The sequence below is a fragment of the Hirundo rustica genome, chromosome 22 (genome assembly GCF_015227805.2).
Source record: "Hirundo rustica isolate bHirRus1 chromosome 22, bHirRus1.pri.v3, whole genome shotgun sequence".
Lineage (NCBI taxonomy): Eukaryota > Metazoa > Chordata > Aves > Passeriformes > Hirundinidae > Hirundo > Hirundo rustica.
The window spans coordinates 4,382,502-4,409,764 of NC_053471.1; the positions used below are offsets into that span (position 1 = coordinate 4,382,502).

Here is a 27,263-nt window from a genome sequence, read left to right on the forward strand (position 1 = left end):
GTGGGAGTGCAGAACTCGTAATTCTCTCGGGGGGGGGTCAGTTAAAAGGGTTGAATTTGCCTTTCCCTGGCATAACTCCAGTGGCTGTGTCAGAATTGCAGCAGGGACAGGTCACACCTGGCTCTCTTCCCTTGGTGCTTCACCGTTCAGCTGGATGGGAAGGAAATGCTGCCGTGTGGTTCTGAGCTGTCGCTCCTGCTCAGGCCGTGCTGGCTCAGTGACACTGGTTTGGAAGGTTGGAGGGGCCAATCTTTGATTGCACTGTTGCAATTCGTGTCTTGCTCACGCTATTCCTACAGGCTGTGAACTCCTGGGGCTGCTTCAGGGTTATCCAGTTCAGGAGAGGTTCATTCCGATAAATTAGAAAGGAAAACTCCGGAGAGATAAAAAATGCAGGACGTGTAGGTCGGATGCGACAGGTTTCCTTCTCAGCCCAAAGTCCAGACGACTCCCTGAGGTCCTCTCATCCATCTTCTGCTCGCTGGGATTTTGCTGGGATGGCTGCAGCACCACCGCCGCCTCGCCCGGGCTCCGGCCGGTGCCTCGTGGACCTCTCAGAGGTGGTTGATGGGGTTAAAGGTCCCCGACTCCGAAGCTGCTCCTGCCATGTCCAGCCAAGCCCCCAGAGAGTTCTGGGAGGACGTGTGGAGGGGAGCGTTCTCAGACAGGGACAGCATCATTGCATAAGCCTGGGGGAGAGAGGGATGCCAGGACACGAGTGAGAACGCAGCATGGAGGAAGGCTCTGTGTAAAGCACAGCACCGCCTAACCCTGCCCACCTGGGCCAGCAGCGTCCTCTGCGCTGGGCTAAGCTCACCTCCACGCTCTGGGATGGCACCCACCACTCAAAACCGCCACATTTGTCATGGTTTATAGGGACAGTCAGGAGAGACCATCATTCCCACCGTTTTCACAGGACTGAACCCATCCTGCACTGCCTGCGCTCGGTCACAAAGCTCCACGCCATTCCAGGCTCTGCTCCCAGGGGAAAGCAGCTGTTGCTGGGGGTTGTCTGGGGTTGTTTTTTAAAAAAGCACATCCCCAGACAAGCCAGTGGTTCAGTGAGGCTGGGCTGGGGCAGCAGAGCCCTGGGAAGGGGGCAGCGATGCCCAGTGGGATGTGGTGAGCAGCTGCTCATCCTGACACGGTGCCTGGCGTGGGCCCACTGGGGATGCCAGTGTGGATATTCAGGGATGTGGAATTGTCATTGGCATGACCAGTGTGTTTACTGCTGCAGTGAAACCCTTAAAGGGGTCTGTTGGGAGAAATGCAGCGAGACTTGTACACCCTCTAACGAGCTGCTGGTTCCTTGTAACAAACCCTGTGTGCTGGCTGCTGTCCCTCCACCAGCACACAGGATTTGTCTCACACACCTCTCTGTGCCCTCTCTCAGCCCACACACGTGATGGGAGGACTTTGGCAGGTGATAACCTCATGCAGAGAGGGGAAAACCAATGTCATTGTCACCCATGGACTGAAAAAGAGGAGGCCACTCTGGCCCAGGGAAGAGGTACAGTTTTGTGGTTTTGTGGACAGACACACGTCTAAAGTGGCTTAAAACTAAGCCAGAGGAGAGCTGCGCTGCTCACACTAAGGTTTTATATCACTGCCAAAAGATGGGTGGAATTATTTAAGCTGCTTATTGTGAATCAAGTGTAAAACAGAGTCAAAAACCAAAAATACCTTCCCCCATCCAAGCACAGGCTGTACCAGGGTGGTACTTTGGAAAAGAACAAGCTGCTCCCAAAGAGTTAGTGCATTTGGGATGTTAGTGACAGGACACAGGGAAGAGTCAGGCAAGTGGCTTGTGTTTAAATGGGTGTCACCCCAAAAAACCCCGGTGCTGTCTCTTCCAGCACCAGTACTGGCACCCACTGTGAAGGAGGACAAAAATGCCCGAAGTTTTGGATGACGCTAATTCAAAAATCATGTTCTGCGTGGTCGCTGCACTAAGCTACTGCTCTGTTGAACATTTGAAATAGATTTTGGGATGAGGTCTATTGCTTGAGGGTCAGAAAAGGCTTCTGAGGTGAGAGCTGTGCTCATCCCCTGCCAGGGGCTGAGCGTCCTCTCTCCAGCCCAGCCTGCTGAGGCAACTTCACTGCACAGATCTTTTGTGGGAATTCTTGTGGAGGGATCAAGAGATCAACTCCATAAACCCAGCCCGGGTATTTTAGCTAACGGAAAAGCAGAAAGCACACACAGACCTGCCCCAGACCTCCAGAACTCTCTCAGAACTCCAGTAATCCTTAGATGCCATTTTAATTGTTTTTGGTGGGTCTAAACTGGTCTGGCTCACAGGGCTGGGGTTTTTCTTTCCTGTTTTCTGGTTTACTTTTAGAAATCAGGGGGATAAACAAGGATACCCTCTAGACATGCTGGGTTGCTAGTCCTGGATATGTTATTGTCTTTCACACCTGTTTTAATCAAACCCAAGGGCCCTTTGTTGCTGTTTCTGCACACCAAACCTCAGTGGTTACCCACAGAAGAGCCACCCCAAAGCATAAATAAATAAGGACTTATAAAAACATTTATACAGACAGATAAAAACACACAGATGCCTCTCTCTTCCTGTACAGCCCCGCTCTCACTGCACAGGCTGAGATAAATCCATCTAAAGGTGATGCCCGCTCCCTTCCTCCTCTATTTCAATTTAGTTGCAACGACACACGTTCATGTGTGTGTTAGAATTCCTGCTGGAGAGGGGGAATAACCTTCTGGAAGGGGAAAATAACCCACTGGAAGGGGAAAATATCCCTGGGCTGGAGGAGGCCAGCTGCTCCCTAATCTTGCTGTACATGCTGGCGGCAAGCTAGGAAAACGTTCTGGATATACCCACCTGGTTTTTAGCCTGCCTGTACAGAGTCTGTTTTATTGCCTCAGAGTCTAAGGTGGAATTAAACACATCTTTAACTTCAAATGCTTCCTCGGCTGCTTTGCGGAGATCCAGCCCCTTCCCAAAATTCGGCATCTGCTCCAAATCTAACAGGCCGGCTTCGTCCTCCTCAATACACCTGTACCAATGACCAGGGGAAGGGGTGACCTGTGTTAGCTCGTCTGGCCCAGAGCCTGCATGCACCACCCACGGGGGCTCACCAGCCACATGCGTGAAGGGATGGACAGACGGACACGGACACGACACGGGATGGGAGGAGTGAGGAAGAAGTGGAAAGCAACAAGCAGCGGGTGCTGTCTGAGGTTCTGCGCCCGAACCGGCGGGGTTTTTGAGCTGGGTAAGGCATCACTCAGTGTTGTGTGGTCTGTGCTGTGGATACCTCCAGGAACTGGGGCAAACTGCAGCAGAAAGAGAGCTGAGCCTGCGCTGTGTGCAGCAAATCTTTCGCTTTGAAGGTCTTCAGACATGGCTTGACCTTGAGGGGAAAACCCTTCACTTCTTATAGAATAATGGAATCTGGTTTGGGTTGGGAGGGACCTTTAAGATTGTCTCATTTCACCCCCTGCCATGGGCAGGGACACCTTCCACTACTCCAGGGTGCTCCCAGCCCCATCCAGCCTGGCCTTGGATACTTCCAGAGATCCAGGGGCAGCCACAGATTCTCTGGGAGCCCTGTGCCAGGGCCTCACCACCCTCACAGGGAAGGATTTTCTCTGAAGGTCAAACCTATACATCTCCCCTTTCACTTTAAGTCCCCTTCCCCTTGTCCTGTCCCTCCAGGCCCTTGGAAAGGGTCTCCCTTCACATTTCCTGTGGCTTCCTTCAGGCACTGGAAGGTCACCTTGGAGCCTTCTCTCCTCCAGGCTGAACAATCCCAGTTCCCTCAGCCTTTCCACCCAGCAGAGCTGCTCCATCCCTCTGATCTTCCTGGGGCCTGCTCTGGACTCTCTTCAGCAGCTCCAGGTGCTCCCTGTGCTGGGACCCCAGGGCTGGAGGCAGCTCTACAGGTCTGGTCTCACCTGGGCAGGGCAGAGGGGCAGAATCCCCTTTTTGCCAGAGCTCTTAGAACTCCACATGAAGCCAAGGATATTTTGCTACAACTCAAGGGGCCATAGCAGCACTAAAGGCATGGCACAGACGCCGCTTCCCTTGCCCTGACCAGAATTTTGGAGAGAAAAATGACATCTGCTGAGCTGTGGAGGCCTGAAAACTCTGGGTTTGGCGCCTGTTCTCCTGCTCCAGGCTCCTCAAGCCTCGGATATCATTCCAGACTCTCCTTGCAGTCCACTTGTCTCGTGTCCCCCACCGCGGTGAAATGGAATCTGGAGTGAAGGTTTGGATCAAACCGGAGGCATGGCATGGCTTGGAGAACAAACCCACGGCACTCAGGATGCACCACGGACCCGGGCAGGGGGCTGAGCCCCTGGGAATGGCCCCCTCACCTTCGGGTGTGGTCAAAGCTCATGGTGAGAGACGTGGGCTCCTCATCCTCCTCATCCTCGAACGCTCCCCGGGGCTCCGCCGTGGGCGACGCCGTCTCGTCCTGGGACTTCCCAGTCAGGCTGTCGTCATCTTCCTCTTCCAGTTCTTCGTCCTCATCGTCCACATCTTCTGTCTTCTCGTTTGCCAGTCCGTGGCACTGGGAATTGCCATCGATATCCTGGATTTCTGGCCTGAAATGTTGGATTGAAGGGCAGGGAGAAGGAGGAGAAGAAAGGAAAGGAAAGGAAAGGAAAGGAAAGGAAAGGAAAGGAAAGGAAAGGAAAGGAAAGGAAAGGAAAGGAAATGAAAGGAAAGGAAAGGAAAGGAAAGGAAAGGAAAGGAAAGGAAAGGAAAGGAAAGGAAAGGAAAGGAAAGGAAAGGAAAGGAAAGGAAAGGAAAGGAAAGGAAAGGAAAGGAAAGGAAAGGAAAGGAAAGGAAGGAAAGGAAAGGAAAGGAAAGGAAAGGAAAGGAAAAAAAAAAGGTGGAAAATGTTTAAGTCATGTATTCCTGCTGGAATGAAGGACTTTGCTGATGTTATACACAGATATGAACACAGAAACCCATTTATATACATGCATATATTCTTTAAAATGTATCAAAGGAGAAAACCAATGTTCTTCAGGCATTTAAAGTTCACCCTTCACTGTTCCTAAGGGCTCATGAGCATGTTGAGAATACACCAACCACAAGACTTTTTGAATTACAAATTTGTGTTATCTGATTTAAATGCCAGTTTTTCGTCTCTTAAAATTAACATCTGTGGGACAAGCAGCCTTCCTCCTTCTCTGGGCTCTGTCCTCCAACAATTTCCCTTCGAGCAATCAGCAGGAGGAAGCTTCCACCAGCCAGCCTGAAGTCCCTCTTGTATTCCCTCTGCCTGTCCTGACAGCAGATAATTTTATTTCCTCTCCTACCTTTTATCTGCTAGAGCCGACGCTTGATTCATCTCGCTGTTTGCAATAAAATTTCTGATTTCTGAGAAGTAGGAATCCTCTTTTTCGTCTAAAAGTGCATGGTTGTCTGATTCCGAGTTGGGGGAGGAGGCGCTGGTCCCGAGGTGGTTGGTGATGACTCCGGAGTGCTGGCTCACTGCGGGGCAGGAGCAGGGAGGGACAGCAGGAGGGACAGCAGGGGAGAAAACAGGAGAGAAAACAGGAGGGACAGCAGGAGGGACAACAGGAGAGAAAACAGGAGGGACAGCAGGAGGAACAACAGGAGGGACAACAGGAGGGACAACAGGAGAGAAAACAGGAGAGAAAACAGGAGAGAAAACAGGAGGAACAACAGGAGGGACAACAGGAGGGACAACAGGAGGGACAACAGGAGAGAAAACAGGAGAGAAAACAGGAGAGAAAACAGGAGGGACAACAGGAGGGACAACAGGAGGGACAACAGGAGGGACAACAGGAGAGAAAACAGGAGGGACAACAGGAGACTCCATCAGGTGTTGGCAAGGCCGTGGTTATGAGGAAACACAAAGTAAGAATGTTCTCAACGGCCCTCTCACATTATATTAATAAGATGCTCAATTAATTTAATACTCAAGGGGAAGATGCTCAATTAATTTAATACTCAAGGGGAAAGTCATCGAGCAAAGATCCCAAAGGAAGATTGTGTTCCCCAGACCAAAACACAGGTGATATTCAGCATTTATAGACAATACACACAATTTAAGAACCATTGCAGGGCTGTTTCCCTATAACTTTTTCACAATACTTTTTTTTTTTTTTTTAACCCCTGCTGGGAAATCACTTACTTGGCTTCATCACAGAAATTCCTTCCTTCCGCTTTTATGTCAAAACAAAGCCTATTTATCCTCTCAAACTTCCAAAAAAAAAACCCAAAAAAACCCCTACAAACTCATCCTTAGGGGACAGTGCATTCCCGAGGGTCAGACCATGGAGTCTGCTCCTCTCTCCAGCCATCCCCAGCAGATGCACAGAGTCTTTTCCCCACCTGGAACGTTCTCGTGCTCGTGTTTCTTCAGGTGCCTGTCCAGGTTGGTCTGCTGCCCGAAGCACCTGTTGCACAGGTGGCACTTGAATGGCTTCTCCTTGTTGTGGATGTTCCGGACGTGCCGCTGCAGGTTGGAGGAAATGCTGAATGACCTGTCACAGTATTTACACCTGGAAAACGACAGAAAATGCCAAAGGGTGCAACGTCAGGGGAGGGAAAAAACAAAACCAAAACCAAACCCAACAAAATCCAAACAAAAATTAAGAAACTAAGCAGAGCAAAACAAAATAAAACAACTAAATAAACAAAAGAACACCACCACAACAGCAACAACCAACCAAACAAAACAAAGCACCCAAGCAAAAAAACTCGACAACAAAAAACCCAACAACAAAAAAGCTCTGAAAAAAAAAACCAACAACAACAAAAAAAACCAAACAGAACCAAGAAAACCCCAAAACCAAAACCCAACCAAAACCAAAACAAAAAAAAAAAAAAAAAAGAAAAAACAAAAACCAACAAAAAGAAAAAGAAAAAAAAAGAAAAAAAAAAGAAAAAGGAGAAAGGAGAAAAAAAATCTGACTATCAAAACCCCAGGAAATGGTCTATAAATCTTTACTTAGCTGAAGGAAGCACGAAACATTAATCATCCCAGACAAATCTGATGTTATTGTTACTCAAGGAGCACAAAGAAAGGATTAGGATTAATTAGGAAGTGAGTCGTCCAAACAAATAAGAATTTGAAACAAAATAATTATTTTTCCATGCATGGATGTCGGAATGAGAGAGGTGGATTTATTCCTTCCACTTTTTTTTGAGGGGAATCAGGTGAAATATGGCTGTGGAGGGAGGACAAGGAAGACAGAAGAAGAAAGAAGGGAGGTGAAATACATAAAATAGTTATTAACTGGCAAATCCCTGCATGACAGTTAGCTGGACACACAGAAAATTCCGGCTCTATTTGTGAAATTCCTTGTGGTACTGGAACTACAGCACGGCTTTAAAGGTAGTTATAACTATTCTTGTAACAAAACAGCTCCCAAGAAATCCACCGTCCTTTCCAAAGAGGGTAGGATTTACTCCTAGGAGCGAATATCTGGTTTGTGATGAAAAGCTGGAATGCGAGGAGCCGAGCCAGGATGTTCAGGGGAGCTGCTGCCTGAAGAAATTGTCCCCCTCCGAGCTCGGTCTCTGCACGACCCACGGCTGATGGGCCGGGGGTTTGTTGGAAGCCATCAGCCCCCTTTTTGGGTTCGGATTCCCTCCCAGTTAATCGGGAATTGCTCGGGGCGGTGTTGCGGGGGCTCAGCCCGAGCTCCCAGCGCAGAGCGGGAGCTGCTGATGGACTGAAGGTGGCAGCTCCGAGCTGCGGTGGAGAGTTTGGGGCTGAAACTCCCGAAATCCTCAATCCTGCCCGAATCCGCCGGATCCCTGGTGGCATCTCCCTTTAAACGCGTCACCTGTACCTCAGCAAAGCTGCTCGCCCACGGCTCTGCTCCCAAAACCCAGAACCTCCTGGCCACCCCCAAAATTCCAACTCTTCCCAACCCCTTGTAATTCCAGAGCAAATCCACTCCAGCAGGGCTGCTCTGAGCTCCTCTGACCCACAGCAACCTCTGCCCCAGCGAGCTGAGCTACTCCTCGATGGGAATCCTGAAGTTCCAGAATGGTTTTGGGACTCTAAACCCCCTCCAGTGCCACCCTCTGCCATGGGCAGGGACAACTTCCACCATCCCAGGGCGCTCCAAGCCCTGTCCAGCCCAGCCTTGGACACTCCCTGGGATGGGACAACCGCTGCCAGGGCCTCCTCAGCACTCCGAGACACGGATGAGGAGGTTTTGGGAATATCAGCAGCTCCCGATGTGCACAGACTCATCCCATGCCTGCCTCAGTCAAGGATGGAACTGGATCTCCCTGGACACAGAGGACATGGGATTCTTCCCTACAGACACAACAGGTTCAGCTGACAGTGGAAAAGATCCCCGCTGTGAAACACACCCTCCCCACTTCCAGATGTGCTCCAGCTGTGATTTTTATTCGGTCTCTAAGAATAAATCGATATTGTTTTTGGAAAAAGCGGGGATACATTTATGAAACACTCTCGCTTGCTGAATGTTTATGGATTCCATGCCCACCTCCGAATTTCCTACTGCTAAATCTCCACCCAGAATAAAGATATTTCAAATAATGGGCCTTTATTAGGATTAACCAAGGGAGAGAGCAAAGTCCCTTTTTAAACCACAGCATTTCCAGACTTCTAAAGACTTTTGTTTTCCGTTTTTTCCCTCGAATAACTCTAGAAAACAAGAAGTTGTTTGAACATCAGAACGAACAATCACAGTTTCTATACGGAGAGTTAAACATGGATTTCCAGCACCAAGGAATTTGCTCTCAGATTCCTGTTCAGCATGCCAGCAAACTGCAATATCCAAACCTGCCGATATCCCAGTATTCCTGCTATTCCATGGGATTTTCATGGGTGTTTTTGTCCAGCTTAGACCAGGAGCTCCCTTCTCTTCCTTGCTGATGCCAGGGATTTTCTCTCCCTTCCTGTCCTCACCAGCTCCTAAAAACCGCTTTTTTTTGTGTGTCCCAGTGCCTGGCACAGGGAATACCCGGCACAGGGAATACCTGGCACAGTGGGCACCAGGATAACCCGTGTTCCCAGCCTGGCTGTCCCTGCCATCACCCCCAGGAGCAGCTCCAGACTTTTAAAGGCGGCTCTCACACGCCCAAGGCAGGAACGACCCGGCCTCCTCCACGTCCATTTATTTAGATGTTCAGGAAGCCTTTGAAAAGTTCCCTGTGACAGGTCCTCGCCCTAACCATGAGCTATGTGGATCCAGGGCTGGGAATGGGGAGGGATAAAGAGCTTGTTAAAAAAAAATAGGAAGCAGAGGGGCACTGGGAAGGAGCAGGGAATGCCTGGGAGCAAAGGGATGAGGGAGATGTCCGGCGTTATTTGTGGTCCCAGAGGGGTCGGTGCTGGGAGCTCTGCTGGTTTTAATCTAAATAAACGGCCCAGGCAGAGGAACCAGATTAAATTCAGAGTGAGGGAGGAGAATAAAACTCAAAGGCAGCGGTGTTTGCTTTGCAAACAGCCCAGCAAAGCTTCTCCCTTATCAGCTTTGAGGGCAGAAAACATCCAAAATGGGAGGGAGGGGGCTGGAGCAGGAAATCCTGGGAGCCGGAGGAGCTCCAGTACCTGGGACAACACGGGAGAAAGCAGGGAGCAACCCTGGGAATGCAGGGACGAGCTCCTGAGTCCCTCTCACGAAGTTTTGCACTGATCAGTGAGAGCTGGAGAGGCAGAATTACAGGAGAAAAAACAAAAACCGCACGGACAGCAAGTCCCCCTCTGAGTGACTCCTCAAGTGCATTTATAGCAGGAGCTCAGGCTGCATTTTGAGAACCAGAATGTGAGAAATATCTCCAGTATTTATTGAATGATGTGCAATTTAAATGACATGGTAGATGTCAGCTGTGGCTGTGAGTTGCAGCTAGATGCAGGTAACAGGACATGAGACCTCCAATGGGATTTTTATCACTGAGTTCTGAAATACATAGTGCTGAATTTCAGGCTTGGTGCAGAAAAATAGAAAAAAGAGTGAAAAGAAGCACGTTGAATTTCACTGTAGGGAAAACAGGGGCTCAGAGTGTTTTCAAATCGCTCGCTTTTTAGGAAGCGCATCACCAGGTATTTCTCATGCTTCTGAAAATATGTTGAATTTTCTCTTTATAAAAACAATCTGCCTCCTTATTTCTCATGTGCTATTAATTCCTACTTTATACATAATTAGACACTTAAGAAGTTTGAATGACTTCATAGTCCCCCCAAAAAAACTCCAGAATACTCATCACTTACTCAGTGACCATCAGGAATCAGCCCCAAACCACCTTATTTCCTGGCCTGTTGCCTTTAGTAATTACATAGTAATTAATATTTGGATTAATATTTAATTTTTTATATTAAAAATATTTTTATATAAGGGCAGGGTAAAAAAAAAAAAATAAATAAAACCATCAAAGGCAAAGTTGTGAAGGAGACAAGAGTAAAACATCGAGAAGTCAACAACCTCCTTTTACCTGCCTGAAGTCAGCACTTAAAAACCAAGCTCTCAAAACAAGTCTGGCTGCCAAAGCTGCAAATCTCAGTTCTCTGAGAGGAAAAGCAAATCAATGATAATTAAAGCTCGCCTGTAAACGCAGCCCCGGCTCTCTGGAGTGCTGTTAGAATGCAACATTGTCCAGGAGTCAGACCTCTAAAAAACCCACACAGGCTATTTTCTGGGAGAAGACCAGATCAAATAAATCTTTATTTTCCTAACCTTTGTTAAGTTGCAAGTCTCCTTTTTTGGAAGAAAACTGAACTAACGAATCTCGGAATAATCGGGAGCGAGCGTGGCAGCGGACAGGGAACACACAGGCATATCAAATAACACAAAACATCACAGCAGGGAACGGGTCCAAAAATATATGTCTGCTTTTGGTGGGGGGGCAGGGGGTGGTGGTGGTGGTGTATTTCTAATTTACCTAATGTCTACGCTAAAAATGCTGGATGGAAAATAAATGTGATTCTGAGCGTAGCAGGGATCACAATGCGGGAGAGTCAATTCTTAGGTTAAACTGAGCATAAAAATGTGATGTATTTGACCACATGGCCTTTTGCTGCTCATAAATTTGTGTTTCTCTTTATTTAATAACTGCTCCATTTGCTTTGTTGTGAACTTATGGCTGTGTATGAAACGCTGCAATATCAGCTACCCAAAACGAGATGGAATTGTTACCATTGTTTGACAACCTGCAAAACACTCCCTCACGTCATGGCAAACACAAGGCTTGATTTACAGTGAGCTCTCGATTCATCATTCCTTCAGGTTTGCTCATTTCTGGACCTCATTCTAACAAAAAAATGCCTTTTTTTTTTTTTTCCCAAGTTTTTTGAAAATGCTTGTAATGCACTGGGAGAAAATGCTAGAGGGAACAATTTCCATGAGAAATAGTTATTTATATACCTAGGCACACATATTACGTGTATTTTCTTGTGAGTTTTATTCAGATTTAAAGCCCTGACTTGGGCAGGAGCCACAGAACCCGCTGGGCTGGGACACTGCCCCTGTGCACACTGAAGAATCAAAACCACATCACCTTGCCCCCGGCTAGCAGAAAACACCTCACCCTTCTACCTCAAACCCTCACAAATGTGTGAGACCCTGTGTGAATCCCCCCCCGCCCCCAGCTCTCCTTTTAAACTCCGTGATTTAAGCTCAGACATTACCAAAATTCAGTTTTAAGGCAGGTAAATCAACAGGGTTTTTCTTGCCTTTTCTTTTTTTTTTTTTGATCCCCTACTTGCAGGCACCTCTGATGTGCATTAAGAAAAAGAAAAAAAAAAACCCCAAAACCCCAGCTAGCCCCAGCAGTGAAGGTCCTGGCAAGCCCTTCAAACCAGCCTGAATTTCAGAGCCATTCAGCACCTTCAGCTGTCCTTGAGATGAATGGTTAACGTGAGTGTGAAACAACACTGCAAATCAGAGCCCTCATTTGCCAGCATACATCTAAATATAAGTTAAGTGTCTATCTTCGAGCTGCCAAGCCCGATTATTTTTGGCTGGTACACATAATATACAACCCTATGAATCACCCTGTGTAGCGCTCCAGGCCTGTGGTATTCTGCTGGCACAGCTTTACAGAGGGTGAGGGGGAAATGCCGGAGCGGTGAGTGAGGAGTGTTTGGGGAAGGGATTTTTACGGGGCACAACGTCACCTGTAAGGCTGCTCCCCGGTGTGTGTCCGCAGATGCCTCGTCAGGTTGGCCGAGCGTGGGAAGATCTTCCCGCAGTACCTGGAGGGGGAAGAGCCGAAGGAAACCATCAGGAGAGCCCACGGGTGCCGGGGCACGACCTGCAGCCCTCATCCCGCTCCCAAAATCCCTTCATGCGCTCGTGTCTGAGGGGGGCAACGGGAAGGACAGATCTCCCACCCCGGGGTGGCTGTGCTGATATCACAGCACCAGGAGCAGCTGAGGCAGCTGGGAGGGCTCAGCATGGAGAAGAGGAAGCTCAGGAAGAACCTTCTCACTCCTACAGCTCCCTGACAGGAGGGTGCAGCAAGCGGGGTCGGGCTCTGCTCCCAAGGAACGAGGGACGGGACTATAGGAAACAGCCTCAGGTTGCGCCAGAGGAGGTTTAGATTGGATGTTTGGAATTTTTTTTTTTCACAGAAAGGCTTGTCAGCCGTTGGAACGGGATGCCCAGGGAGGTGGTGGAGTCACTGTCCCTGGAAGTGCTCAAAAGAAGTGTGGACATGGCACTTGGAGACAAGGTTTAGCTACAGCATTCCTGCACCGGGGTACAGAGGGTTTAATCACTGCCCCGGCAGATCGGCACTTGAGATGTTTCTGCATCTCCTTTATAGCCCTGTTGATGTGCTCATCGTGTGGAATCTGCTCTTTCATCCTTGGAATTCACAGAATTTTCTCTAGATAAAGCCTGCAGCAGCGTGCTATGGGTTCGGAGGCTGAGAGGCTGCTCAGAGCAAGGAAATGCAGCCGTAGGATATTAATAAAGGAAAGGATTGTGTTCCCCAATAAATCCAGCTCGCGGTAAAATCAAAAAGGTATAAATAAAAACACTAATTGGGAAATAAAGACCTAAGCATGAGGGACTGCTCTCTATGACTGTGAAACCTATTGTAGGAGGAAGCTATGTTAGACTTTCCTTGTTTCAGGGACCTTCAGCTGTCCTGAGGATGAACAGTTAATGTGAGCGTGCCCCAGCAATGGCAATCCAGACGTTAACTTTTGACTATGAGTCTAAAATTTAGTTTAAATTTAGTTCCTTTTGGAAGTAGAAACCTCAAACTTCTAAATAGTCAACAGAAATCTGAGCGTTGTGGTGAAGTTGAACATAAGAGACGCATCAACCAAAGTTTGTACCCGCTTTCTGCCCCCCCCAAAAAAATCCCCTCAGCAGGAGCCACCACGAGAACCTTGAGATAAAACTATGATAGCAGACAGGGGTTTATTATTAAATACCCTTGATCTGCTCCAGTTTGGAGCTGGATGGGTACGTGAGGAATTCTGTGGATAGAACTGTTTGAAAACGTTGTTTCCTGCATGCCATTTTAAAAAATTCGATCATTTTTCCATAGCTGAGGTTGGATATAGCCGGGACTGGTGTTGGGAACGGCGGCGTTCGCTGCTGCACGCCAGAGACTTGGCCTGGGGAGTTGGGTTTGCTTGAGAATCTCCAGATCCGCTCCCAAGGTTATTAAAAATTACAAAGCAAACAGAAGATGCTGATTTCCGACCAGACAAAACAAGCTATTTCAGAGGGAATTAGTCATCCCAGCTCTGCTCTAATTCCGCTGCTCCTTGTTTTCCCTCCTGGCGGAGACCTCGGCGTGGAGCTGCTCCGCTCCACGCCGGTGCCCAGTACATCTCCCCAGCTGGGATGGCACATCCTGGGGTATTTCCACATCCCGGGATGTTTCCACACCCTGGGGCTCAGTGTGGGTGCCATGGGCTGCCCAGGGCTCACCTGCAGGTGTAGCGCTCCTTGCCCTTGCGCAGGATGGGGTCGGAGAGCGTGGGCGGCGGCGATCGGAAGTTGAAGGGGTGGTGGGGAAGGGGCTGCAGGGACGAGCCAGAGTCGGCCTTCATGGCTGCAAAGCTCTCCAGTTTCTCCGTCATCGTCTCGATGGCCGACATCTGCAAGGACAAGGAGACAGCTCCTGTCAGAGAAAATCCCTGGGAAGGGCAAGATCGGATGCACCAGACACCAGTTTTGGTTGGGCAAAGCCCCGTGCTGGTGTTGGCTCTTCTGGAAGTTGGAGGTGCAGTGGGAAACAGAGCCACTGAATCCAGCCAGGAATGACGGGAGTAGTGTATTGGTCATGGAGAAAGCAGGAAAAGCACAGCTGGCAAAGCTAGGCATTTGGGTCCCAGGAATGAGCACTTGTTCACTTTCTGCAGTGTGCATGTGCTCACTTTCAGCACTTCAGAACAAAAATTATCTCAGAATACATCTGAGACATCCATTTTTACCAGGATAACACTGAAACTAAACAGCATGGTCAGATGCAGGAGGTAGGACTCAGTACCCAAGCCCAAACCAAAGCCTTGGGAAGAGGGAGGTCTGGCATCTCCTACAGCGTCCTGGGGGCTCGGAGGGACAGGGCAGTGAGTGGTGGGTGGGCAGGCAGGGACACAGCCCCAGGAGAGGGGGGAGTTTTGGGCTCAAAGCAGAGGAATCCTGGCCAAAGTGGAGTGGGAGGGATGTGCGATGGCTGCTCAGGGAGCTGAGAGAGGAGAGGCTGGGGCTGGAGGGGTGAAGAGGGAGCAGCTGGGAAGAGGAGGAGCTGGGATCAGGCTCAGGATGGAGTGGGTCCACAGGGAGCTCACCTGGTGAAGAGGCCAACACTTTAATTATGGGTAGGAAAGGTTCAGCAGCTCCTAAAGGTGATGGAAGGATGGGTGGGAGATGGCTGAGTTTCCTGGAGTGAAAGGGAGCTCCAGCCAAATCCCTGGATGTGAGCAGTGGCTGTGTGAGTTACAGTCAGGAGAGGCAACACCTACACATCCCTTTGGGATGGGAGCAGCTGGCAGTGCAGGCCTGGGCACCAAGCAGAATGTCCCTGGATACTTTATCAGATTTAGTTTCTGTGGCTTGGCCATGTTCTCACAGACACGAGATTAGACACCACACCAGAAAGAGGGAGAAAAGGAAAACCCCGGAGACACAGGAGAAGGGGAAAGCAAAAAAGGAAAGAATGAAGCTGGACTATGTGAAAAAAAGGAAAAATGGATCTGCATAAAAATCCTGCCTAAAGAACAGTGCTTTTCCTTTCATTACAGCGCAACAGGAAGCCAAAGTCCAAGAGAGCAACGCAGCTCAGAGGACGACGCCGACTCCTCCGACGTCCAGCTTCGTGCACTCCTGAGAGCACTTTGGAGATACCAGGGGCAGAAAAGAGGGATAAAACAAACAAGGCAGCAATAAAGCTGCCTCCTGGCTGTGCTGACATCACCGGGACAGGCGGGAGCTGCGGAGGCAGCCGGGGCAGCAGCGAGGAGCGGAAGGCAGTAGGAAGCCATACATCACCCCGAGATGCTCGATTGTACAGGAAGGGCTGACCTTTTGCACGTTTACACTTTATTAAGCTGGGCTTTAGAAGGCTGGGGGTGGGTGGGGGGGGTAAGAGAGCCAAGATATTGTTTAAAAATATACAGCTATGAAAAAAAAGTTGTCTTAATCACCCCCGAAGACATTGTGGAGGGCTGACAAGCATTCATAAGCTGTAAAAAAGAGGAGTAGTAACCCCCATTTCCCGATAATAGATCCACAGCCCCTTAGCTGGAGGCTCCCAGCCCATGATAAATAGTAAGTAATACTTAGCACCAGCCACTTGAAAAGGTTACTTGATCATTTACAGCACCAGCTCTGCCCCAGCTGCCAGTCATACAACAAAACCATCACGTTAAAAAGCTCTCCGGACCTTTCAGAGCTGAGCTCTCAGCCCTTCGCCGAGGTACCTGGAGCTCTCCTTTGTTGTGCCCTGTTCTTTAGGCACTTAGTCACAGATATTTGCTGGCTTGAGAGCCGTAGGCTGGTTTTAAAATTCTAAACACTGGCCACGGCCTCTCCAGTGGCAAAGGCACTTTGCTATTTAGGGAACAACTGCCTGGTTATAATAAAACAGAAAGGGGGAAGAAAAGAATCTTAACAGGTGAGGAAAGGCTTTCCATTAAGTTATCAAAAAGTTACACTGGTTATTTATGTTGTCCAGAGTTTCATTTGGAATAGACAATGTAGGAAAACTCCCAGAGAGCAAAGGAACTTCTGCCAGCCACTGGCTAAGAAATAAGAGCTGCCTGAAATTCATTTTGAGAGAGGAAACATCTCCTGAACGCTTTTATCACATCTTCTGGCTTCATCACAGCCCAGTGAGGGCCCTCTGAGAGAGCTGGGAACTATTCACAGAGGAAAGGGCTGAGACCAGACTCGTGTTTGGAGTGAGAAAAGCCTGGGTAAAATGTGACTCTGACTGACCAGGCACAGGAACGTCGGTCCTAATGAACAAAGCAGAAGCAGGAACCCTGAAAATGTGATTTCTTAGGAAAAGATCCAGGATCCAGAATTCTTATCAATGCTGGATCCGGGGAATGGTCACGGCCCCGAGGCTGCCAGAGCTCTCAGACACAGGGTGGGATTGTTGGGGTGTCCAGTGCAGGCCACAGGTTGGACTGGATGATCCTTCCAGCTCAGGATATTCCGTGATTCTATGACAATGCTGGAAGGGGATCTGGTGGTACAAATCTCCCACGTTCTGGAACAAATGCCCCGTGTTCCTTCGCTGTGTCTGAAATACCTGACTGACTGCAGCATGGGAACGGCACCTCTCCAGATCAAGTGATCTGAGCACAGCGCCCGCCTTATTAAAAATCGGTGATCAGGAAGCTTTGGGCCGGGGTGATTGTAAATTTGAGGCTATTCTGTGTGATAAGCTGTTAGAGATAACCAGACCTTCCAGATCCTTTCACTGCCATGGGAAGAGGACGTGGTCAGGGTTTCGGGAACAATGTTAACAACCTTCCACCCAGAGCTTGCTCCTGCTTGGGGTCTGAATGTTTCTCATCGTCTCCTTGGGTTGCTTTGCCACGCTGGCTCCTCCCTGCTATCAGATTCTTTACAGGCAGATATCCCCACTATTCTAACTCACACAAACACAGGATGTTCCTGGCCAGCCTGTCACCATTATCCAGCCTGGATGAAGGAAAAATCGGGGGAAGTTATTAACCAAACTCTGAGGCTGGTGTGAAACAATGTGGGAACTAAGTTTAGCTGTGAAAGCAACCGGGACCCAGATTTCACAAACCTGCGAGTTATTTATCTAAGGTGGGAAACATTATCGGGGGAGAACAATGTTTGTGAATATAAAGGAGAGCACAATGAGGACCACGGAGCTGGGATCCCAGCCTGGGCACGGCAGGGGATGGCTGGGGACTGTCACAGGCCTTTGGGGCAGCGCAGCTGAACCCACTGCCCGGCACTTCCACACACTCCTCATGGTGTGGGAAATTCAGGAAGGTAGAAAACGCTGCTGCCTCGGGGCTGGGCAGCCCTTCTCCACTTTGAACCGCTGCAAATGACCCCCCCGAGGTGTTCCAAAAGGAAAAAATGCACAGGCATTCTGGGCTGTGGAAGGGGAGTTCGGCAGAGCCCCTGAGCTGCCCAGACCTCATCCCTGGTTTCCTGGTAATGCAAAGGAAACAGCGAGGCACGACTGCCATAGTCCCCAGACTGTGAATTAAACGTGTCTGGAGGGAACTGGTGGAAAATAGAGGAGTTTCCAGCCATGCCCTTGGATGAGGAGGATCTGATCCCAGTGATCCCAGTGATCCCAGTGATCCCAGTGTGTACCAGCCCCACCTCAGCGTTCCATCAGCACCACGGTGTCGCTGCTTTTACCTGGGGGTGAAAAAGCAGCGGGGAGGGTCGCAGGTACTTCTCCTTGAGGGCACCCACGGGGTCTGTCACCTTCCGCTTCTCCACCCTGCTGGACAACAACACAGAGGGTTACATACCTCACAGGGAGCCCCACACAGCCGCACCCTGCCTAAATTACACACCAGGTTATTCCCTAACTCACGCAAATGTCTTCCACCCCCTTCTCCTGGACACTACGGATTCTGATGCACAATTGCCCCACAGAAAGAGCTGGAAACAACCTGAACACGAATCCCCTCCTCTGGGCAGTATCTTTTTAGCTTTCAGGCTGATGAAAGAAAACATTTTGCTGCTGCTCTGCTGCTGTGGTTTATAAACCTCTGCTGTTGTTGTTTTCATGGAAAACCCTGTGTTGAGAGCAAAACTATCTGAGGAGGAGAAGCTCTAGAGTCCACAGCAGGCAGCCCCTGCATGGAAAAAAAATTGTCTTTGAGAGTTTGCATTTATCTGAGGAGTTAACACTGGGCCAGACCGCAGCCCCAAGCGTGCTGAAATCATTAGGTGTTTCATATTTGTTTCCTCCCTCGCAGCTGAGACATAATTTGCTTTGAGTTTCTTTGGCAAGCCCATGTGGACAACGATTTAAAAAGTGAGGGACTGGTGGGAGAATTCTGAAGTGGCTCAGAAACGCGAGTTTTCTGATACTGCCTTGGCCCATTCAAATATTTCATGTTTAAGCATCTGAGATGCAGAAATGACCCTAAAGTGAGGCTTCTATTTTTGAAAATATTGTCTTTGCTTCCACAAATATTCTATTCGCAGGAAAATGGAGGTGTGGAATCACCAAAAAGACAAACTGAGGTGTTCTCTAAGGGAAAAAATTGTCGAGGAAGTAACTCCAACAAACACAGCTGCATCTTTAAAGAGCTGGAATTGAGTCCATCCAGCTAAACCAGCAGAAATCCAAGAGTAAGAGTGATTTTAAGTACATTAGTCCAGCATAAACTGAGAGCAAATTATTTTAGCTGCATTTCAACTGATTGGTGTGTGGATCAAATTACCAAAGAGTTTAAAGAAGAGCCCTGCCGAGTTCAGTCAGTGAACTGTGCTTAATCTGCATTTAATTCTTCTTGGGTAGAGGGAAAGAGAAGAGCTGGATTGGAAAAGCAGTCAGAATTAGGGGGCTTTGGAAAGTACGTGCTTTTATGGGTCTGAGTTGCCAGAAAAACCAAAGAATAAGTAAAAAGTTGCTCCCTGAGCCCTCCCTGACCAGCACAGCTTTTCTCTCCATGAGGCACTGAAATGCCCAAGGGAACATCCCTGATCCCGGCAGAGCCGTCTGGGGAGAGCCCTGCCTGCTCCTCGTGCGTAAAACCCGGTGAATTGACAGCATTTCTCCAGCTCTGCCATCTCCCAGAGCTGGGAATGGAAACACAAGGTCCAAACGTCCCCGTCAGAGCCCAGCTCCGCAGCGCCCGGAGGATTAAGCTGATCGTTTCAGCCCAGTGCCTGAGAACGTCACCCCCACGGGCTGAGCTAAAAACTGCCCCCATTTCAGACTGTCTGGCCGCATTAAATTATATCACCAGGAGAAAATGTCAAGGATTTAAGTGGCCTTTGGGAGGAAAAAAAAAATAAAAAAAAAAAAAGAAAAAGAAGGAGCCAAATGATGTGAGAGAGTCTGATAAAGGGAAGTTTAGAAACAAAATATTTCCATGTTTTTCAAGCTGGGACTTGGATGCTGGGCTTTTTCGCTCATTACATCAGAGGTCTGATTCGCAAGCAACGCCACCGCTGACTTTCTATTTTAACACATGACTAAAACTGTGTGCATCCCATGGAATGCAGCAAACGATGCCCCCATCCTTCACTTCCATCTGTCTTCTGGGCCTTTACGGTTTTCCCGAGGCCACTGTTTTAATTGGCAGCGGCTTTTCCAAGCCGCGTTATTTCAGCATTCCTGCCGAGAGTGCCCAGAAGTGGCAGGACCCTACATGGATTCTTTTGCTTTTCTGTCCCATTTATTGTTTGGTTCTTTTCCCCTACGAGTACTTTTTTCCGAACACCGTTCACACCATGCCTGATTTCTCCAGGAGGAGATGGCCACGGTGGTGGCCAGAAGGTGTGGGCACGGTGTGGGCACGCAGTGGCGCGTCACCCCTGCGAGCCGGCAGAGCCAGAGAGGCTCCTTCAGGCAGCACTGAGGGCTCACTAATCCTCATCCCAGCCGACAGCTCCTTGGCCTGGCCAGACACTGACATCACTCTTTCCCACAGATATCAGCCCTGCGACAGCGGCCAGCGGTGACATCTGGGCTGTCGTGGGGCTCGCCGCCCTCTGAATGCCCATCCCACCGTCACACCACGGTGGCTCTGAGGATTTCCAGTGCCAGGGACACAGCAGATCCTGCAGGGGAACAGCCATTAACCTCCCAGCAGGCTGGGCACAGCAAGGATCACCACACATCCAGCACAAGGGGTGCAAGGACAAAGCGTTCACCTCCACGAACTGAATCCAGGAGCGCTCCAGGACAAGCACACGTATCCAGATGGATGTTGTGGAGCATTTAGACATGGTAATGGCTAATTTAGATGTGTTAATGTGTAAATTAAACTAGTTCAGGACATGCCTTTTCATGGGGCTTTGCTAAAACCAAAATGTGCCGTGTCCACCTCATCCAAAGGCAATGCCCAGATGGGTAACACACAAATTTACTGTTACCCTCACCACAAAGTTATGATAGTTTTCCTTTGGGAACAGGTTTTATAAAAAGCTCTCAAGCAACAAGAGGACAAAGCCTTCCCTTTTTGCTTCCTCCTGAATTGATTCCTTCTGGAAGTTTAGCTGACATTTGGATAACTTCACCCAGCCTGCTCTACACACGCCTTCCATGCTCAGCTCATTCTGACGTAACGCATCAGGCCCTCCTCAGAACCATCTGTTCAAGTGACACCAGAAAGGCCTTGTTATCTCCCAAGAAAGATAAATCTGTGAGAAATGTATCTGGGAGAGATCTGGGTAGTAACACGCTACCATGTGTTTACACAGGACTTGTTACTCCACGAGCAGCAAGTTTCGGCAGGTTGGGTCTGCACCAGCAGCTCCTCCGAACAGAAAAAAATCCCGAGAAAAGGCATTAGAAAGGGAAAGGGAGGGAGGGAGAAAGAAAGGTGAAGTGGCTCACAAAAGGCCCTCAAGTCAGTCAGTGGGAGAGCTGCATTTCCAGGCTCCCAGGGCTCCTGACTCATTCCCAAGCCATGAGAGCCTGGGGCTCCAAGGCAATCTGAACTCTGCATTCTTATCGAATCAAACCTCTGGAATTTCGCCAGCAGAAGTGCCATCTTAGTGATGGCTCGGCTCGTGGGAGAGTCCTTAAATAGGTCAAGCTTCTTCTTTATCAAAATAAGGATGTGTTCTTTTCACATTGATTATGAGGGCTCCTTGAAATTACTCAGCCCTTTCCATTCAGGAAATTCAATGTGTCGAGGAGTGCAAACAACAACAGGAGATGCTCGCTGTTCTTCCCAACCAACCTGCATCCTCCCCTTCCTCAGGGTGCGGTGTCAGCTGGAAAAGGAGCTGGTTAGGGAAAGGCTTAAGGCAGGGTATGTTAATACCTGTAGATGGGGTCCATGAAAAAGGGCGATGGCTTAGCGTAGTGCAGGGAAGGCTGCTGAGGCAGCTGGGACTGGGAAATCTTAGGTAAGACCTCGCTTGCCATCAGCTTCCTCTCCCCATAAATGTGGTTTTTCCGTGGCTCTCTCCCTCCGTTCTGGCTGGCTCGGATGCGGTTGCCAATGCTCAGATCCAGTGGCTGCTCCTCCCCAGAGGACGGGGCTGGGAGCACCTTGGGGGGCGGCAGGATTGGCTTAATCTCTTTTGGCTTTGTGGTGAGATCGAACGGGGACTCCGAGCTGGTGCCGCCGACTTTGTGGAGGTCCCTGGGTGACTTTGGTTCTGCCTTGACCAGCAAGTTGTGATTGAGGGTCCGCTCCGTGAAAGGGTAGAGGGAGTGGGGGAAATTAGGGAGGAACTGGAAAGGGAACATGGAATGATACGGGAGCGAACCCATCTTTTTCTCCTGCATCCCCATAAAGCCAGGCCCAAAATACTTCTCTGCGATGGAGGCGATAGCTTTAATAGAGTCATTGGCTGCCCCCGTGGTGGGCAGCAGGTGCTCCTCGGGGGGAGGAAAGAAGGAATGCTGAGAGTAGAAGAGAGGGATCTCGCTCGTGGTGTTGGTGGAACTCACAGACACCGAGCTGCTGATGAAATCTGGCTTGGTCTCGATTTGTTTGCTCTTGTCTTTCGTTTTGTCCCTGTCACTCTCCGCGTCACTGTCCAGGTCAGAGCCGGTGCCAGTCGTGGTGTCCAAATCCGTGCCCGTGGTTGTATTGACGTCCTCAAAGTCACTGCCATCGGACATATCACTGTTCCTGGCTTTTAGCTTCTCCAGGTAGGAGTTTTCCAGGCTGCTTTCACATTTCTCCTCCCCCGAAGGGGCCTGGTTGCTGTTGCTCACCGCGGAGATCAGCGGCAGCGCCGGGTTCCCCAGGGGGCTGGGGAGCTTCGCGTCCGGAGTGTGGTTGAGGGGACTCTTGAGCAGTTGCGTGGGTGGTAACAAGGGGGGCCTGGGGTACAGAGAAGGCGGAAAAATCCCCGGGAATCCCGGGGTGAGGGCGGGAAAGGCTGGGGGGGCTGGCGAGAAGGGGATCCCGCCGGGGTGCGGGCGGGATGGGAAGTACTCGTTAAAGCCCAGGCCGGCGTGGTTGAGGTTGGGAGAGGGCTTGGATTTGTCCATCATGGAGGTGGGCGTGAGGGGGAGGCCGGGGGCGAAGATGCCGGCGGGGTTGTAATGGTTCTTGCCCTCGCAGAAGCGCCGGTGCTTGTTGAGGGAGGAGGTAGTGCTGAACATCTGCCCGCAGTCCTTGCACTTGATCTGGGTGCGGCAGTCCGCGTGCATCCGCTTGTGGCGGCACAGGTTGGAGAACTGCGTGTAGGATTTGTGACAGACCTCACCTAAAGCGTCAACAGGAACCAACAACAAAAGCGATATGAAATTAACAGGAAAATTGCAGGGATGCGCCACGGGATCCACCAGCCCAGCCCCGCACCGCCCTGCCCGCTCCGTCCCCCGAAGGCAGAGGAGGAGAGAGCAGTGAGAGAGATCACCGCCCTTCCCTTTGGATGGAGCCCGTGCTGGAGAATCTCTCAGTTAGCAGCTACACAGAAATCTGAGGGGATGTGCTACCTCTGCTCAAAGTTTGGGGGAATTTTCAGGAAAGATAATCATGGAATCACAGAACGGTTTGGTTGGGAGGGGCATAAAGCCCATCTCATCCCATTCCCTGACATGGGCACGGACACCTTCCACTGTCCCAGGTTGTTCCAAGCCCTGTCCAGCCTGGCCTTGGACACTTCCAGGGATCCAGGGGCAGCCACAGCTTCCCTGGGCAGCCTGTGCCAGGGCCTCACTGCCTTTGCACAGAAAAATTCTTCTGCATGCCCAACTTAATTTCCCCTTCTCTCAGTCTGAATGCACTCCCCCTTGTCCTGTCACTCCATAGTCCCTCTCCAGTGTCCCTGTATCTCCTTCAGATCCTGGAAGGTGCTGTGAGATCTCCACACAACATTCTCCAGGCTGAACAGCCCCAAATCTCCCAGCCTGGGATCCACAGCGATGATGCTCCAGTCCCCTCAGAACGTCTTTGCCCTAATCATACATTTTTAATGATAACATCTATTTATCCAAGCTCATCTGCTTCCCATTAGTCCTAGCATGGCAGGAAGCACTGAGGGCTGGAGGGAGAAGAACTTTGCCTCATTTAATCAAACCTGCCCTTCCTCAATGCCCTCAGTGGTACATAACCCCTGCAGGGGGATGCTCTATAAATCCCCTGTCAGCCAGGCCTGGCTTCTGCCAGGGCTGGGATCTCTTTTTTTAATCCATTAAATCAGTCGAACACCCCTGCCCCGCTAGCTGAAGCCACATCAGCGTTTTCTTTAACGACCTGTAAATACCAAGCTTTCAAAACACGGATTTTTATGACCCCTCTTCACCTCCAGACTTTGCTGCTGTGGAAGAAACGGGGCAAAGCCAGACAGAAATCCCACACCAAACTTTTCTACACATCAAAACGCTGTGGCTTTTTTATTATCTGGTGCCTCTTTCAACATGGGAATAAATGTGGTGGTGAATTAACACACTCCTTCCCCCGGGGAACTGCTGTTATCACCCTTTTGTGAGCAGGGAAACCGAGACAAAGCAGGGGAAGGACGTTGTTTGGGGCTGGACAGGCAAGGACACGAATCCAAGTTCTGACACTCCAGCTCAGGGACTGCTCATGCTCCTTCCTTCCTCCAGGCTTTACTGAAAGCTTCCTGTGAGCATGATTTCCCCTGTATTTTCTCCTAAATCTTTCCTAAATCTTTAAGATTTACTTCAGTGCTTGAATATTGAATGACTGGTGGGAGAGTATTTCACTAGCGGCTCTGAAAATATAATTATATTATAAATTTCAATTGAAATTCGAAGCAGAGATGGATAAAATTTAGTGAATTTGACATTTCAGTTCCGATGAGCACCCCAAAATCCAAAGGAGTGTCACTGAAGGCTCTGCTTTCTGACTGCACTGTAAATTTAGGCTGCACTGTCTGGCCCCAGAGTATTTCATTGTTGGGCCCTGACAGAGCCCCGAGCTGCAGGGAGACGCAAACAGGACAAGAAAGTCAAACGCAGGAGTTTGGCTGTTTGAGCCAATACTAATTTTTGGCAATCACAGTTTAAAATCTCGGATCAGGTCTCCTGAACTGCTCTCAGGGCACGCACAGAGTTTTATGGCTGCTGCAAGTATCATTTCAGCTACCTTAGACTTGCAAAGAAAGGGTTTGTTTTACTTTTTTTGCTCAATTTTAAAGGGTTTTCTTAAACAATATCCAAACAGAGTTCTTTTGGAAGGAAGCACTACTGAATTTATTTTCCATGAAAATTCAGCACTACTGAATTTTATTTCTGTGATAATCTATTAAGTTTTTTTTTGTTTGTTTTTTTTTTTTTTTTTTTTTTCCCCAAGGGAATCAGTAATCACCTTTCCTGGAACTGGTAAAAAAGAAAAAATCTGTGGATGTGGCACTTAGGAACGTGGTTTAGCGGTGAACACAGCAGTGCAGGGTTAAGGGTTGGACTTGTTGATCTCAGAGGGCTTTTCCAACTATAACCATTCTGTGATTCCAGGATTCTTCCATTTTTCACCCCAGGAATTTTTGCTAGATATATAAATACTGCACATCATTCCCTAAAGAGAAGTTCTAGAGCTCTGGGAGCTCCCATCGTCCTTCTAAAATAAGGAAAACGGGAAAATTTCTGTTAAATCTCCGATTATCCAGTGATTTGGTAATTCCACGTGGAACGGCCTCTCCTGCCCTCCTGATTCCTGCAGTTATAAAGTTACAGGTTTGGGGTCTTTTGAAAGCCAAATATAATATTGTAAAAAATTAAACACAAACAGTTTTCTTGCCCTGAACAGGGGGGAAAAAAGAACCGGCTTCCTTGTGAATCCAGCCGCGTGGATTTGAAGTTGTTAATGGGTTCCACATTGATGGACAAAACAACCTGACCGGGCAGGATCCCGCTGCAGTTGTTCCACACCTGATTTGGTCTGACAGCTCCCTAATTCTGATGAGGTGAGAGTGAGGAGATTATGAGGAGAAATCCCTCATCTCCCTGCAGCAACCCTGGGAGTCAAATTATCCCTTTCATGTGCCCAGTGAAAGATTGCAGCAAAATGAGCGAGAGGAGCGTTTCTTCTTCCTGTGCTGACACCCAGCTGATCATCTCAGGGCACTGATTATCTCGGGACACTAATGAAATGAGTCTCCCAGGATATTCCTGCATGCTGTTCCCATTATTCCAACAGGGAAAAGTAAAAAGGCAGGAGTGGGTTCAGTGGCTTCCCTACCTTAACATCAAAGCCTGGAATCAAACCCAGATCCCGGCCCGTGCCTGAGCGACGTGTTCTGAAGTGTCAGGAAGTGATCCCTAAAGTTCCTGGAGCTTTGTTGTGACACCATCCACCTCCCTGCACAGTCGTCCAAACCCAATAGGTGCTGTGTCAATTAAAAAAATGTACAGCCCCGGGAATGACAGGGAGTGAGATGGGTGGCTCTCCAGGGAAAATGCCCTTCTGGAAATATCCCACCGAGGAGAGCACTGAGGACACAGTTCATCTGCTGTTTATTTGGCTCCCAGTATTATCTAGATGAAACATGCAGTAAATAAAGAAGAAAAAAACCTTCCTTTTTAAAAAAACCCACATTCTCATTTCTGTGATTATTCCAAGTTCCTTACAACAGCTCCAGGATTTGAGGCACCCCTGTAAAACATTTCGATCAGGCTGTGCCAGCTATTTATTTATGCCACCAACAGGAACATTCAAAAGCGATTAAGGCAAAAAAAAAAAAAAAAAAAAAAAAAAAAAAGACGAGAGAAATAAAAGATATGAGAAAAAACGGCATCGCTGTGACCGCTGAGAGACTCGGCTTTTAACTTGTCAAGAAAGTCAAAAACTGCCACGAATGTTTACTGAAAAAACAGGGGAGCATGCAGGAAAAAAAAAAAAAGAAAAAAAAAAGAAAAAAGAAGAAAAAAAAATCATCTTGTGCTCTGAGCTATAAAATTACAACAGCCGGGGATGGCAGGGCTGGGGGGCCCCCGCAGGAACCCTGCAATTACAGCCAGCGCCGGGCTGGTGAGGGCCGTGACAACTTACATATGAAAGGTTTGACAGTGCTGTGGATGTGCTTGTGCTGCTTGAGGCCCGAGGAGGTGGCGAAGGTCTTGCCGCAGTCGGGGCAGGCGTGGGCCCGCGCCCCCACGTGCTGTGAGCGGATGTGCCGCTGGAGGTTGCTGGGGTCCGTAAACACCTGCGGGGGAAAACGCCTTCAGGAGGAGGGGAATAGCACGAGGACAAGAGCCGACGCGTGAAAAAGTTATTTTGTTAGGGTTTTTGGGGTTTTTTTTTTTCAGTGCTGCTCATGGCTTGAGGAGCGCGGGGTGGGCAGGTGAGAACGGGTCATGAGGAAGCTCTGCCAGGCTGTGGCACCTCCTCAAGTGTGTGGTGCTCATGGTTTTACAGGTCTGTGGCACATCCCTGAGTGTGTGGAGCTCATGATTTTACAGGTCTATTGTACCTCCTTGAGTGTGTGGAGCTCATGGATGAACAGGTCTGTGGTACGTCTCTGAGTGTGTGGTGCTCACGGGTTTGACAAGTCTGTGGTACCTCCTTGAGCGTGTGGTGCTCGTGGTTATACAGGTCTTTGTTCACCCACACCTGCCCAGCACAGCCCTCACCACCACCCCAGTACCCAGCTGGGAATGGCCAAAGGGGAGTGGGTTGCGAGAGGGTTGAGCTCCAGACCCCAAGAGAGACGCCCAGGACAGTGAGGACACCTCTTCTCCCTGGGACAGGGACAGCGGGTCA

At 49.3% G+C, this 27,263-nt stretch overlaps 1 protein-coding gene across 1 annotated transcript in view; it reads right to left on the reverse strand.

Moving 5' to 3' along the window:
* Positions 1-554: 554 nt before the first annotated feature.
* The window catches only part of PRDM16 (PR/SET domain 16), a 278,206-nt gene continuing 251,497 nt past the window's right edge, over positions 555-27,263 (reverse strand). The window contains exons 8-16 of the mRNA XM_058423363.1: positions 21,402-22,803; positions 17,806-17,893; positions 13,876-14,045; positions 12,102-12,179; positions 6,335-6,504; positions 5,293-5,467; positions 4,339-4,569; positions 2,840-3,014; positions 555-689 (exon numbers count right to left, since the gene is read on the reverse strand). Coding sequence (XP_058279346.1) covers positions 555-689; positions 2,840-3,014; positions 4,339-4,569; positions 5,293-5,467; positions 6,335-6,504; positions 12,102-12,179; positions 13,876-14,045; positions 17,806-17,893; positions 21,402-22,803 — 2,624 coding nt within the window. The remainder of the gene's footprint in view (positions 690-2,839; positions 3,015-4,338; positions 4,570-5,292; positions 5,468-6,334; positions 6,505-12,101; positions 12,180-13,875; positions 14,046-17,805; positions 17,894-21,401; positions 22,804-27,263) is intronic.